We start from the raw sequence: 16,634 nt of genomic DNA, 5'->3' as shown, positions 1-16,634 counted from the left end.
AAGTAAATGCTTTATATTCGTTGAGAAGGCATATTAGCAGACAATTCTCCTTCAAGAGATACACAGTGAGAAGTCCTTGGATTACCACATTCTATATTCAGCTTTCGTTTCAGAGATAGTGCTCAATGTCATTCGTTATATTAGTTTAAGCTCTCAATCCACCTCAAGATAAGTTTGCTTATACTCTGTAAAGGGCTTTCAAAAAGGTTGCATATATAAGGACCAAGGCTCGCACCACACCCTCAGCTCCACTCTGCGCAGTATGGAAACATGTCCTTCATTGATTGTTCATGTCTTAACAACGAGAAAACTGGAAACATGTCTAAGCAATTTACTAGTATTTGATTTACTGTACTCTCTGAATCTCAGAACTTGTTCATGGTCAATGTACCTCGCAACCGGGGTTTACAATTACTTGAGAAAGAACAACCAAACATCAGGGCGATCAATACGGTCTATCAAAACATTTCCCCGTTGGCATTAACGCAGATTGTTTTTTAGTCTGAAAGTCCCTGAAATTGAGCACAGTACTTTCGAAGGAAAAGAGCTGTGAATCGGGAGGCTTTCAGTGATTGCAGCGCTTGGTTCTGGCACAAAAAGAAAACGGCGGAAAGGCTTGACCGTGTAATCACATTACCGTTTACTTGGACATACAAATGGGTTTAGTTTTTCTTGATTTGGATAGACAAGCAATTTCCATCACTTAAAGAACTTTCCACACACTGTACACGCCATTTGGCATTTTCAGTTGACAAATGAGAATTTGTTGCCTGTCTATTCAGTGCCACATTTGAGTAGATCAGGGTACGGCCGCGAAAAAGTTGAGATTGACAAGGGGTCGTTTGTGTTATATTAACATGGTGATTCAGTTGAAATTCAATTTTCACTGATATGTAAAACACTTGAGATTTAGACATTGATGATGGCGATCCCGGACATAAAGTTATGGCTGCACTTCAAAATAAATTCCGCCATATCCTAATTGTTCCTAACTGTCAGGAACGTCCAGAGAAGACGAACAGCTTGAAGATAATGTGTTAGATGTAACTGTCGTGCTCTGCGTGAATATTCTTCACACCATAGCAATAAAACCAACTCGGTACGTTAGACGTTTATCTAAAAAAAGACCCGAACTTGAGAAGGCTCAACAACAGAATAATCAGACGGCAAAATGAGTTTCTGTTAAAGTTACTTTGAACAATAAACAGGCGAACGCTTTCAAGTTAAACTGATAAACTGATGGAAATAGTGATCTTGTCACATAAATTACTGAGTGAAAACAACTGACCCGACTCAGGAGACTAAACATTGTATATCCTTTAACTGAGACTTTCAAAGTAGGAAGAAGTAGGAAGCGAAGAAATTAATCAAGATCAACGTCTTGACGGTCCAGGAGAAGCTGAAGCTTACTAATTGAAAGACTCCCAGTGATCTCTGTGGACTTCCGAGCTCCCCAAGTCTTAATGTGTAGATGGACACGAGGACAATTCGTTCTTATAAGCTCCATAATGTGTCTATAAAATACAGTGTATTCGTAATAGAGGAGATCATGAAGAATCATATTCACTTTCACTGAAGGTTCTGCCGGTGTTTCAGCACTGACTATAAGTTTAGTCGGGAATCATAATTTCAAATTTCAAACGTATGTAGTTGGGCTCAAAAATTTTTCGAACATCTTTAGTTTCTATTGAATGAGTAAATAAATAAATAAATAAATAAATAAATAAATTGATGAATGAATGAATGATATGTGGTGCTAGGGTGAATTAAAATGTCGTTAACTCCAAGGAAGGGTTCAGTGGATGGCCTGGAAACTGAACCAGAAGTGCTCTTGAAGAGAGCCCTTGTTCACTTAGATATACCTTTATAGATAGATAGATATACCTTTATTTAAACACGATAATGTTTAAAGCTGTAAGCTTATGGGGTCGTGTGAGTGAGTGAGTTGTCCCATTGGTGGCTTGCATGAGTGGAGTACGTAGGTCAAATTGCTGTAAGTGGAAAATCCAGAACGTATGAACAGTTTAGACTGAAATATTTCTGACTTCATTGAAGAATCAGCCTGCCTTTTCATTGTCTCATTGTCTGTTTGTGCGTTGAGGACACCTAAAAGAAAAATGTAAAGAGACAAATGGCTGCCTGGCATTTGGTGGAGGGTATTGGTTGAGACGCGGGAATAGCAGAAGAGTGGTCTATGACTGAGTGGAATGGATTGATGAAAAAGACTGAATATGATAAAATGGTCACGAAAAAGGATGGAGAATGAGAGAGAGAGAGAAACAGAGCGAGGGTCAGGGCTGCTTCTTAATTTACAAATGAGAGTTCGAGCGTAGTGAATATTTGCAGCAGTGAACAAGGAGAGAAAGGTTTGATCCCATTCTAACTCGCAGAAGCTTGGTGAAGCAACGTTGGATTTCACAGTGTTTGATTATGTGAGCAGTCTAGAAACTGGTCTAGAAGGCGTTGGTTAATTATTAACCCACAGTCATAATCCAATTGGTTTGCAGATTGCTGCTGATCAACGACCTTTCATCGCTAATAATTTACAAAATGCTGATCGAAGTTGTGATTTTGATTATTAAAAATAAAATAAGTTTATTGCAGAATTAATAATGCAGGTTAATTATGGTAAGACTTGAAGCAGCTTCCTGTATCGTTTTTATGCATTTTTGTGTAGTTCACATGAATCGTCTTGGACGACAACGAGAGATTTCTTTACATTCCAAAGTACTAAGGTCATTACCATTACTAATCCGCTCAAAGGACTTCCTTAAAGGTTCTCACGCACACTTTTATTCCATAATGCATATTGTATTATACGGAATAAAATTATTGTAGCTATGCAGAAAAAGGGTGTCCAATTTGGGAAAGGAAAGAAAAACGCCCTTTCTTCAAGTTTTTGTTTTGTTAATTTCTTTTTCAGTTCTGAGAACGTCTTGCTGAAATAATTAATGTGTGAGAGCTATTTTCTTTTTGAGTCGGAAGCAATCATTCGAATCCTCGTAATTTCATGTGACTAATTTAGTCTTGGATGCTGATGTCCTCTGCAAAGGCATTCGCAACACTTCCAAGGAACATGTCAAGACCGTGATGCGAAAAAAAGCTCTGCTGAAATCGACGTCCTTTTTCATATTATTCTTCCTAAATCAACTTGCTTGAAATAATGAATTTCAATCAACATTTTGATGGACAATAATTACAAGGAATTCGTGCAAACCAGTCAACTTACGAGAATGATGTATAATAATATAATAATATAATAATAATAATAATAATAATAATAATAATAATAATAATAATAATAATATTAATAATGTTCAAAAGGGACAAATATGCAGATTTAAGAATTGGAGTGAAGAGTTAATATATTCTGGACATAAAGTTAGCAGTATACAAGTAATTTTCTCTTTCCTAGCCGCTTACTCTATTAACTTAGAGAACAAATTGACTAAGATTTTACAAGATAAGAAGGTTGTAAGCAAAACCATAGAAAAGTCACAGAAATGGATAAGTTCTCAAAAAAAAAAAAAGAAAATTCACGTCATAAGACCAGCCGCTAAATGAACAATTCTAGAGTTTTTTTTTTGGTGTTTTTCTTAGAAAGTGATTACATCTTTGTACATACATTGTAAATAGTATAATTGCCTAGGCCACCTTGGCTGGTAGTTATATTTATGAAAAACCGTTTTCTGCACAATTAAGTCTTTCATAATAATAATGATGATGTTTTGATACTCTTAGAGACCTATATGAACTATTGTAGCTATAAGGAAAAAAGGAAAGGAGCACTAATTGGGGACACTACAAACTGAAATTAACAATGAAGCAAATCAAGTCAAATGTTGGATTTTGAGGAGAGGGGAAACCAGACTGCCCGGAGAAAACCTCTCGGTGCAGAGTAGAGAGCCAACAAACTCAACCCACATATCACGCCGAGTCTGGGAATCGAACCCGGGCCACATTGGTGGGAGGCGAGTGCTCTCACCACTGCGCCATCCCTGCACCCCACGTCTGTTTAGATTATTGGGAATTATAGTTTAAGCCTTAAATATGGGGCTATTACTCTATTTTCATGTTCTGTGGCTTTCATCTTGATAAAATGGTGGTTTTGATTTTATACTCACGAGATTTTGAGCATTTTAGTTATCAAATGTTGCTATTGAATACAACACTACAATGTTGGTGTATCAGGTACATGTAAAAATTGAAAATTACGAAGTTTTGTTTACCCAATTAATCGATATTAACTCATGTTTTGAAAAACAATGAGAAGAGTTTTGACAACTTTCTCGATTGATTTTGTTGAACACTATTAAATAGTTAATAATAAGAATGATTCCATCCACGGTTACGGTGGTATTTTTAGGATTAGTTTATGCAGTCGTTTACGTGACATTTTTCGTTGTTTTGTATTGAAGCAAAAGAGTCTAAATTAATAATTCACACCAACATTTTTTTACTGTGCATCTACGAAATTATTGATACTGGTACACCAATTACGTATGACAACATTAGCCATTTATGGTAGGTATATATCTCCATTGTTTTGAGACAGGTGCAGTGCGTACGTGCTCAAAAACGGGCAAAACAGGATGTGTTATCTTCGGATAAACAACTGAAATTACTCTCACGTACCACGAGAAAATTCTATCTTTGGAAAGTGGAAAAATCCGGAAGAGGATATTTTTGGCTTCTTGGATCCAGTTTTGGGTGATATAAAATTGTGGATTTTACATCATCACATACAGTATACCTACCTCTTGGTATATATCTGCAAGGGCATAGAATAATAGAGTAATCACAGACAATATCATGTAGATATATCCAAGTAAAATAATACTGAATGTCAAGCGGAAGAAATATTCCCCGTGTGACTGCCATATTTCAAAATGCAACGAGAGTGAAATACGGTTTGAAAGATCAGTATTGAAGAAAGAAAACCGACTAGAAGTTTTTTGTCGTAGTTACATTTAATTTGACTTCAATCAGAAAAAAGGTTGATTTTGTGATGTTTTGTTAAATGATTGTGTGACACCGGTTTGTTTACATGAAACCTAGCAACTTCAATAGGTGCACTACGTGACGTGGACATGCATCGTAACTCTGCTTTTTGCCTTGTCAGTGTTTCGACAATATGGAATCTGTGTTTACTTCAAGTGAATGGGGCTTGTAGTTCGAAAATAATGTCAGCCCAAAATGTTAAGTCCAAGAAATATGGTGAGTAGAGAGGATGATATTATTCAAGTTTGCGAAACTGAAATTCAAACATGTGACAACCGAACGTGCTGAAACCAAAAACTACTTAAAGAGGGTACGAATAAATTGATGTTTAAAGAGTGTGTTTTCGTGACAATTATCGCTGTCTAGGAAAAATTATTATCATTTTACTGCCGGTTTGGCTGACACGGGGTCAAAAGCGCGAGACCGGATGTAATTGTCAGTCAAACTTAAGCCCCTCCTTCTGATTTACAAACTCTTTCAGATGAGGTACAATCGAAAGCAGCCAATTGCATCTCGTACACAGCAGCTTTCCTTTTGCGAGCGGCCAATGAAATCTTAAGATCGCTTTCAGGGGAAAACCCAGTGCTGTTACGTATCTGGAACGCTCTTAAACGACGTAACGGAGTTAAAATGAACTCAGTTTTACACAGAAACAAAATAATTAAGCCAGGCAACAGTTCCAAGCTTCGAGCAGTATCTCATATTTTGGCAGTGTTGTTCTGCTGAGTTTATCGAGGTAATCTTATTTATTTACTCTAGCTGCCTTCGGGAAAATCCTGCAAAATAGCCTATGTACTTGGTTGTTATTATTTTACGCTGAGCATGTGGGGATGTGAGTTTGTAAGGCTGCATTCACCTGCAACAAATATTGACGTTTCTTCGCTGCGAACCGTGGTTCCGGAGCTCAGAGACGAAACAAGCTTGAAACTGATTGGTACTCTGCTTGTATTGTCAACGCCATAGTCTGGTCGTGTAAAGTCGACAAAGCGACTTTACACCTCGAGCACATTTCGTTTGTTTTGATCCGTGAAAGATGCCTTAATTAATTCTGTTTTGCCTGTGAACGGGTTTTTACAAGATGCGCGTGTCATTGCAACGCGGATTACTTTTTAAAGTACCCATCTGAAGGTAAATGTGGTGCTTTATAAATTAAAAAAAAAGAAAAGCCGCGTAGATGTGGATTTGAGTAAGCTTAATTTGTCGTAAGGTACTCAGTCAGCCGAGTTCGGATCAAGCGTAATGGTTCAGTGTCAACGGTCAAAGTCACCTTTGAGGAACCGGTGCGGGCATTTTCTAACGAAAACCAGCCTTTTAACTGTTAAGCTGAAAAGACTTGCCGTGAAGTTGTGGGAGGGAAAGCACAAAAATAAAAGCAGTGTGTGAAAGCGAAACAGTTGTTTACGTTTGTCGTGTTTTACAAAACTCTTAGCTTCCAAAAAAGGCAAGTGTGTATTTAAAAACTTGTGTGTTTATGATTATTGGAAATTACGTCCGGCCTGTGACTGGCAAATCATAGATTAAGATGACTTTCATTTTTTCCAAATATTCAAAACTGTCAGTGTGTTGGTCTGGTACGATTTGAACGTAACTTCTATCTTTGCAGGATGTTTGCGGTATAGGTTTGGTGTGCCGTCCAAAACTGTAAAAATTGTGAACAAATCAGGGAACTGTAGCGAAGCAGCGTGACGTATCAGTACATTGTTCTTTTCAGGCGCGGGAACTCAAACAAAACGCCTGAAGGCAAGATCGATTGAGACTGTGTAAAATGCATAATTAGTTGCTTTTTTTGTTGAAAGTATAAGATATAACCACATAAACAAAGGCTTTTTCAGACGCTATTCACTTTCGTCAGGTAACCCGGGAATTGTTATATGTAGCAAGATTAGATACTACTCAGCATGGGTTTGAACATGATCGTGATCCGCATACACTTCAGAGGCTGAGCTAGCTGTTTCGAGTGATTTTAGCAGCAAAGACCAAAGATAAATATTTTACCGAGTACCACGCAACGACGTTCCCTGCGGTGTAGTCTACAGTGTGTTATTTTACAGGCTACTTAAATATATATTTTCCCTGAAGCGAGAGAGTTAAACTTGTGATTGGACATCTTGGGCTCGTTGTCTGCAACGACTGATGAGATTATGACAATTTACTCCATCATTGGCACCCGAAACCTTTCATGAAGTCTTCACGGCAATTAAAACCGATCATTGTTATCAATTTGCAAAAATATTAACCGAACATACTCAGTGGAATTTGGACCCATATGGAGGTAGGCTGCAATAATTGTTACTCAGTAAACTACACGTACACAGTGGGGTCTGCTATTTCGAAGCGACTACATTGTAAATTTTCTTTTTTATAAATGTTATTGTTTATAAGTGTATTGGAACAAATCAAAGGCCGAGAACTCGGGAGCTCAAAGACCTGAACTCGGTGCTACAGCTGATTCATCTAAGACAAGCCCCCAAAGGCTTCAACTGACTCGTCTTATTCAGTACTCTGATAGCAGTCGAAGATTTTGCCAGGGTTTGCTGATCTGCAATTATAAATTTTAGTTTGTTTACCTTTTGGGCTGAATATTTTCTTGTTTAGAGGCTGATTTCGTAATGTGCAGTTTTTTTTTTTGGCAGGAAATAATTTCCACAGTAAGTTAGAAAGATTAAACGCGGCGAGTGAGAAGTTTGATGTGATCTGGATCACACTTCTTAAACAGCAATTTTCTCTCTCGGTTTAGAATAAACGCCACTGCTGACAATGCAGATGCAAGAACCAAACCTTTTAAAAGAACCCCAACCTGATTACAAAAGTGGCATTTATTATTGTTGTCTTGGTGAAGGGAGAATTCGTGTCAGCATACTCAGCTTCTTCTTGTCTTATGGAGCCTTGTTTTCTTTATCTACTTTGAAGTGACTTTAATTCTGAATTTAATGAAATAAATAGTTCTTAATTTTGGATGTGTATTTTAGAAAATCATGATACAAAATAAGTCACTTTCCTAGGACTGATAACAAGCTTCTGCTTGAATAAGGCAAGACTGGCTTGGTATTTTGCGTCTTCATGTACCATGTGTCTATTCCAGGAGGGTCTTAAAGTGCATGGAAAATAATGACTATTTGGATTAGTTCCGGAGCAAGTTCTTGTAACCGAAGAAATTTCCTGACATTGGCTCTATCCATCCATCCATTCATGCAGTGAAATCAGTCCATGGATGGATACATGGATTTCCAACATAAACGTAGCTGCGTTTCTTTCTCAGGCTAGATTTCCAACCTAGCGCCTCTTCTATCTCCGTGACAATGGAATTCTGATGGTAACAGACTTAAAGCAAATCTGGGAGCCCAACTCGATTGCAAGACAAACGGTGGTCTCTTTTCACTTTTAGTTTGAACAGGTGCAACGATTTCTCTTGAATTCGCAGATGGGAAATTTGTTCATTACTGATCTTGAAAAGAACAAAACAAAAGACCACCCCTTTTTGCTAGGCATTCACTTTTATGCAGATGCTTTGACTTTCATGCCTTGGGTACCACACTGTTCTTATCCGGCTGCATTTGCTGGATTATGGGCTTCATCAATAAGGTGCTCATCAGTATTAAACCCTCTCGCAGTTTAACTTTCTTACATGTTATCTTTTTCTTTTGCAGACATTCTCAGATTTCGAATTAATGGAAGCAAAAAAAATGAACTGCGAGGAGGAGGTACCAGGATGGGAGGACAATTTGTTGGGAAGTGCTTTGCTCTCCTTAAATGAGTATCAAGTTCCCATGGAAACAGAGAATAGCCAAATTGTACCGGACTTGTCTGGTGACGTAACCAGCAGTGATGTTCAAATGAAAGGGACGTTGAGTAGTGGTTCGTCAAATTCATTCAACGCGGATACCTCAAATGAAGAGGATCTTAGAAGAGACAGAACAAGTAGCCTTAGTTCTTGGAAGAGCTGCTCTAGTATTACTTCAGGCTATTTTTCAGATGATAATGACACCAGATCTCCACTCTATGGCATGGAAGAGGACCTGCCCTTATCCCCCGATCGTACTTTATTAGATTTGGACGATGCATCTCCCACTGTGTTGGAGACACTTGGCCCAACAGGTGAGACGTGTTACTTTCTAGCAAACATGGGCTGATTTCGGCCACTGTCAAAGTAACAATGTCACTACCCAAAATACCATTACATATTACAAACAAAAAACAAAAAAACAAAACAAAACAAAACAAAAACAAACAAAACAAAACAAAGAAACACGAGAAACAAAACATAAACAAAAAAATTACAAGTACTGTAATGTTTGGAAGCAGCATTGGAAAAAAAATTACCAAAAATTCAATTTAATCTGATATGTTCTCTTTGGGCTGCTAGTAACATAAACATTATATGTTTGAATTGCTCATCTGCCACGTACATTTACCCCGTCTCTCTTTGCATTTAACAGCCCTCTCATATTATTCCAAACTAACCTAGCTAGTGGAAGAACGGAGTGAATAGTAGCTGGTATATCTTTACGTTTTTGGGATAACATCAATCATAAGGATCACGTGAGTTAGGCATATTCTGAGGGCGCCGTCATGCCACGTCACGTTATGGGCCAAACCAAGAAAATCGTATCAGCAGCAACTTTTGTCAATAGGCACGTGCGAAAGCTGACTTGGCAACGTATGCTGGAGTACGTGTCACGAAAAATATTGTTTTTTTCGTCGGTTTTGCTGAAACGCCCTCTTGTTATCTGAGGAGTAGTGGTTTATCAAAATATGCTGGTAGTGGAGACAGGGAGGGGGTTGGCACCGCCCATGTACAGCCCGTGGACAGTTACGCCACTCTCTGCGTGAATTCCGTGTACCTTCTTGGAACGTCAGTACATCACAGTCTCGGATTTTCAAATTCCTCTGAAGCTGAGAATTTCAATTTTAGATTGAGTAAAGGAAACACAGCGCCAAGGAGTTGGTCTGTAGAGTAGTGAGGAAGGATTTTGTTTACTCCAAGGGGGGTTTACAATAAATTTTGGCGCATACGAAATCAAACCTTTGTTTCCCTCTAAGTGAGTGCTCCATCAGGTGATTTCGCAAGGGAAAGGTAAGAGCTATCAAACGATTTCGTGTTACACCCTCACTTGATGAATTTTTGAGTCAACTATGTTGATGATATAAGAACAATACAACGGGATTTGCAATAGATAGAAAAAAATAGAATTTTTGAGAATTGAGTGATACGGAGTGATTCAGATATAGGTATCACAGTTTTTCCACTCAAATCTTTCCTTTTGTGCTAATGTATATCTTCTTCAACCAAAAATATTTGTTTTGTTAACTGACCCGTTATCCCATTTAAAAAGGAAGCCCCATTTGCATTCCACAAAGAACATTCATGAAACGTCTGTAGTGCTGCAAATTTATCGGTCTCTGTAGAGTATGCTTCATGTACCAAGAGCCGCGGCGCTTATTTCTTGCGAGAGTCTTGATCGACTTGTGTTTTCTTTTCGCCGGGTTGTCATCGTTTGTCCATCACGCACATGTTGTCTGATTAAAATGCTAATTCCAATCATGACTGGCACCACTATCACGTCTTATGTTCTGATTGGCTCCTTGAACATTGCTATTGTATGCGGTTAGGAAAAAAACGTATGGAATGATCTTCCTGTTTATATCCAAGTCTTGCCAGATCCTAACGTTTAGCTAAAAAGCGTGAAATATCAAGTTAGATTAACGAATTTCCCTCATCTATTTGAAAGAAAATTTGCAAAGTATTATTCTTATCCCGATGATTTTACAATCTGCGCGGTTTGGTGAATTATTGGCCAGTTTCCTCTCTCTTTTTGGTGGAAACATCAAACGAACGGCTTCCGTTGAGAAGGTCTTTGTATTTACAATCCATGAGCGTGCTCCATTGTGACGGTAAGTTTTTGCTTTGTTGTTAATTCTACACAATATGTAACTTCTAGCATCTCTCTCGCTTTTTTGGAACCCAGTTTATTTCGAGGTGTAGTTAAAAGCCTCAAGTTCTCGAAGAGAAGTAAAGTTCAGGCAGGCGCTTTTATCGAGTATATTGCTTTGTTCAGACAGTCCTGTTGAGGACGCGTAAAGCTGCCGGTTGCATGAAATTACTGTGCACTGTGCTTTAAGACGGTTAAAGCGAGTTGCAGAATTGTCTTCCCGTAGTCACGGCAAAGAAAGAAAGACAAAGAAAGACATGGAAGTACACCAGTCATGATTTCGGCATCTCTATATGATGAATGTTACGGCTCTTATGGTCTAACCTTGTTGATATTTTCCTTGCACATTGCTGCCCTTGTGAGTACAAATTGCGACAAAATGATTTTCGGTACAGAATAAACGTTTGTATAGATCTAGCATTTTTATATGAAAAGCATTTATGATATGGTAAGAACCAAAACCCAAAGTTGGAAGGTCGGATTTCATATCGACATACACTTGTTTATCACTTAAACTTTCTTCAATAAACCAGACAAGAACTTCTCATTTACGCGAATGCGCCTCTCCATCTTCCGCTGGACCATGTTGAGACTCGCTATAGAGACCGGCAAATGTGTGGAGCTGAACATCGAGTACGTCCGCTCGGAAATTGAATGTCCACAAACCTCATAGTTGCTGAAAATCACGGGCTGCGCAGAGCAGCAATTACGTTTGTATAAAGGGGATAGCGAGCGATCAACGACAGCTGTGGACAACGTGCAGGAAAACTGAAACTGAACAAACCTAAGCAAAACTCGCGATCTACGGCACTGCCCATAAAAACCGTTAAAGGGAATTCTCTTACTGGAAGACGAATGAGAAATCCAAGCCGACATTGCTACGTGAAAACCGGAAGCTCCATTATGCTTACCAGACTCTCAAAGGACCAAATCCTAATGCAAGGTATTTAGAATCACAGTGCAGAAGAAGAGAAGACACACGAAGGACAAACGCTGGATAACTGCAAGACATAGTAAAGAGAAAATGACGCGCAGCGTCTTTTCAGGACTGAAGGTCATTTCTGGTTTGCAAAGCAAGACAATGCAGTTAAACAGAAGACGGAGATACACTTTGCCGTAAACATAAAGAGGTCCCAGGGAGATGAAAAGCACACTTTTGCTTCCTCCCAGTTGAACGAAAAACGATGTGCCGATCCAATTGCTTTTGAATTAGCTCTCCAGAAGACAATTTAAAGAGGACTGAACTCTGTGCCTCAACTTCCCAGGAGCAATTCGAGATAGAAAGATGAAGAGCACAGAAAACAGAAAAGCACCTAGGCAAGAAGACATTCCTTGAAGTGTGTGAAAACAAGGTGACTCGGGTTCGAGGAAGTAAAACTATATAATGCTGGCTCAGTGCCAAACGAGAGCCGAGAGATTCCACAAAATTTCAAGGTTACCTCGATTGTTCACAAGGGGGCCATGTTGGACAACATCGAGGTATATACATCACTCCTGTCTCTCGTCTCTGAAAAAGTACAGCCTGAAAGCCAATGCGGGTTTAAAGCAGGAAGGTCCACCGATGAAATGATTTTCTTGTTAATACAGATTCACGGAAAGGTAATTGAGCAGCAGCAACCACCATGCACGGTTTTTGTCGATTCTTCCAAAACGTTCCACCGTGACACTGTTTGACACAGGGCTGCCCACAGAAAATTCTCAAAAAGCATCAGTAGTCTAATTTACGAGGACTTGACAGGAGAGATATCTATAATTTGAAGGGATAATAGTCATGCTTTCAGTGTGATGTCACACAGGGCAGTGTGTGAGTTCCAACGCTGTTCTCGCTCTATCTGGTGGCATCCCAGGAAAGAATGACATTGAATCACTTAAGAGGCTTGTACATTACGACCACAACAGATAAGAAGAGCGTTAACCTGGCATGGATAAAAGCATACACCAAGGGCTTACACCAAAGACATCTCCTTGCTTACTCCGCATTCGTCATAACGACCCTGATGAGGTACAATGGCTAGTCGGCTAATTTTCGCCAGTTGCTACTCTTTTTGAATTGAAGATTAATGAATCAGGAGTGGAGCTTTTGTATTTACCTCCATCCAGCTTGAGGAATGCGTAAGGAACCCATCCAAGCATCCTGATTGACTGAGCGGCATTATAAAACACAGTGCAGAGACCAACCCACCTCATCACACTTTGAGACAGACGGAAGGATATAATCTGCCACAATAGCATTTGGTGCACTATGCAAGCGACTCTGGGCTAGCCACGACCACCATAATCTTTCCGAAGTTTCATTTGATTATGCTTTCCACAAAAAATTAATTTTACTATGCAGCTGTCCTTCATTGGCCACTGTCTTGAAAAGAATGCTTAACCCTTTTACCAAAACTAGAAGCATGTGACCTTGAAGCATGTAACGTGCAACTCTTTTCCTTGGAACAAAGCTGCGGATTTTAGGACACCAACTTTAGGCCCATATATAGACACAAATAACATCGAAGCTGCACGCGCGGGAAAATGCACGGGTTATCTTACATTCAAATAGGGAAATTCTTAAACTCAAAAACCCCAGGTGTGAACCAGTGTTAAACGCTTTAAGGTCACGGGGTTCAGATTCAACACCTCAGACAACAATGGCTGGATAGAGCCCCTTAATTTTTAAACCCTCCCAGGGGTTTTGGGGAATAAGGGGGCAGAGGAACAAAGAAAAAATATCTTAGGAAACAATGGAACATAAACCATTTAAGAGATCAAAAAGCTGAGAACAACAAGTTTGGAAGTAATTTCGGAAACATTAACAACCCCCCTCCCCCCCTTCCTTCCTGGGAGGGGCGAATTCTTATGGTCCTCAGACGTGCAGGCTGTGACCGTGCAGAAGCCATCATTAATTCTTCCAAACTGCGTTGACATTGGACATGTGAGGAGGATGCATGACGTTACATGCAATCGTATATAGAGAGCTAAGCCAAAGAAAAGGCTTAAAGATCGAGAAGGTGCACGACAAGGATGTCCTGAGACATATACGAAGAAGTGTGCAATCAAAACCGAAAACTGGTAAGAGGAAGCTCTGAACACAAAAGAATAACGTGCATTGGATGGAGGGGAGACGACTAGAAGCCTTCGAGAGATCACCAACATTTATTTGATTTGCGGGAAATGTAGACCCTGCTGTCGAACGAAAGCTGGACTATCCACACACAAGAGACCCTGTCAATTCTAATCCATTCCACACTTCAAGTCAGTATCATTCAGTGATGCACAAGCGACCACCCTTATTGAAGTTACATCACTCGAGCGCTATTTGTACACTAGGAAATATTTTTTAGGCTGTTAAACAAGTAGTCGTCGTTCTCCGAAATTTTGCGTAGTTGAGTCGAGCACACGAAGGCTACAATTCGGTGAGTCCAAAACCGCGGCCAGTTATCGTCTCGTCCACTTGTGTGTTGAAATTCCACAGGGTTTGGCGATAAATGACATATTCGTTTGAGTGGAACAAGACACTTCAATACTGATGACTGGTTTGGTCAGAAAAATAAAATTGAACTGGAAAATAGTTTATCTTTATGTGTTGTTGGCCGTCTATCTCTAACTAAATTGAACTGCGCGAATATTCTTCCATTTCTTGTTTCTATTTCAGATGATGTAGATTCTGGCAATGACTGGAGGTTCTGCTCCCCATTTACCTGGACAAAAGCTCAAGTACAGAGCTGGCTTCGTTGGGCATGGCAACATTACAACATCCCGGGAGAGTATGGCCCCCAAAAACTGGACCTGACCGGCCCAGAACTTTGTGTGTTTACTTTAGAAGAATTGAAAAGTCGTTCAGAACACGGAGGTGAGTTCTCAGTGTTTACCGTCAGATCGTAGTTCTTCTTCGTCAGTAGATCCTTTCCTTAATGGTATTTGTTCAATTACCAAGAATAGTATATGTGATATTTAGCATATACATTGCTTTTTGTTGCATATTTGCATGTCGAAGAACACAGACGACGAACTTAATTACAGTTAGATTTCACTGAGTTTTGATTGCTATGATCAATGACCAAAGAGGCGAAAGATTTACTCGTCGGATATGTCATGCATTGGTTATGAGGTTTTTGGAGCGGTTAAGTTTTCATGTGGCCGTAGGAACTTTGCACATGAAGGGTCTTGAGATACTTGGCCCACGAATTTAAGCAAGGTTGATTTCGCAGAAATAGTCGCCGGGACCAGATTTTGATCCCCGCGACAAGATTCTTTCGTGACATTTGGTAGTTCACTCGAAGAGACTTGGTCCTTGGGAACGATTAAAGGGAAGAACAGTCTCAGGGACTAGTCCCTTCTATGTTTGTCAATCTTTTGTACTTGTTTCGTTTTTAGGTCTTCTGTATGAAGCCTTCGCAGCGTTGGATATTTCCCCGTCGAAATGTAAGCCTATGCCGTTAAATTACTTGCACGCTTTGCATGAGCTGGAACACTTCAGCTGGGGTTGGCCTTGACCGTTCTTATTTTCATTTTCTAATCTGCAAAGTCGTGTTTGTGACTCGAATCCTTCGGAGAAATATCCCTTAGAGGCGCCCGTAAGCAACCAGTCTGCAAGGACTTACAATTTCCACACTGATTTTATAATTGATCTTGATCGTGCATGAGGTGAGCCGAACAAAACGTTATTGCGACTCTCGTTACCAAACAATTAGCCAAGAAACCAAAAGGCAGTTTAAAAACGATGAAAAGCAGATGCCAAAGAAAACTTACCTGATAATTCCGGACTCCAGATTGCTGAAAGGAAACGAACAAATACAAGTGAATGAATCTCCTATCTTTTGTAAACAACTCCTGTTCAAAGACGTAATTCGAAACCTTTCAACGCGTTTGGTCTAAGTGATCACATTACAGTCATGCAGCCTAAAATTTAGCGGGTGTAAATTAACCAATTAAATAAACGTCACCCAATCTAGCGATCATTTGATCTAGGAAAATTTTTAGACTGTTGAATAATTAGTTTTCATCTTTTATTAATTGTTTTTTTGGTCAGAGAACTTCTTGTTCAATAAAAGAAGGTTAGGGTTAGGTCAGGGCCATTTTTCGTGCAATTACCAGCTGATGTTTCGGGAAAGGGACCCGGGCTCGAAGAGAAGCGAAAATCGAGCCCACTGTAGGTCTAATGAATGATTCACGTTGTCGTCCATTTGGTCATTTCATTTTTTTTTTGAAAAGTACGCCCAAGAATTGTTTTAGAATTCGTGTGGCACGTGCGGGGTGATTTGTTTTCTTGTTAATCCAAATATGTTGTTAGTTTGTGTAACTGTAAGCAAGGACCAGTGTAACAAACAGAAGCAGCGATCCTGAAGGAGGATCTAATCAACAATATAACTATAATAAAAAGCGAAACAAAAAAGGGGAAAGGCTAATTAAAGCAATTATTTCGAAAGGCACTGCATGCCGTTCTTCATCTGGGTTTTACAAGAAATGACTGCGGTATGCCGAGACGATACAATATGAGTGATGACATAGCTTTTAATGTGATATAATACCCATGCTTTTACATCTTAATTCTATATGTAAAGTGCGCCCCATAGGTATTAGTTGCTATTCATTTAACAACTTGGCCCAGACCCTGAAGCAGAATTAACCAAAGCAGGTTGCCAAGAACGGTAAACGTTTATTTCCTTACCCGTTTGCCACGTGATTGTTTAAAAAAGTAGAGTGAAAAATACCGTAATG

At 39.4% G+C, this 16,634-nt stretch overlaps 1 protein-coding gene across 1 annotated transcript in view; it reads left to right on the top strand.

The window, feature by feature from the left end:
• The window catches only part of LOC138013840 (uncharacterized), a 50,050-nt gene that overhangs the window by 9,916 nt on the left and 23,500 nt on the right, over positions 1-16,634 (top strand). The window contains exons 2-4 of the mRNA XM_068860889.1: positions 8,649-9,096; positions 14,569-14,766; positions 15,291-15,338. Coding sequence (XP_068716990.1) covers positions 8,649-9,096; positions 14,569-14,766; positions 15,291-15,338 — 694 coding nt within the window. The remainder of the gene's footprint in view (positions 1-8,648; positions 9,097-14,568; positions 14,767-15,290; positions 15,339-16,634) is intronic.

Source organism: Montipora capricornis, chromosome 8, assembly GCF_036669925.1.
Source record: "Montipora capricornis isolate CH-2021 chromosome 8, ASM3666992v2, whole genome shotgun sequence".
Lineage (NCBI taxonomy): Eukaryota > Metazoa > Cnidaria > Anthozoa > Scleractinia > Acroporidae > Montipora > Montipora capricornis.
The sequence above is the reverse complement of the archived record's forward strand: the minus strand, read 5'-3'. Positions and strand labels throughout refer to the sequence as shown.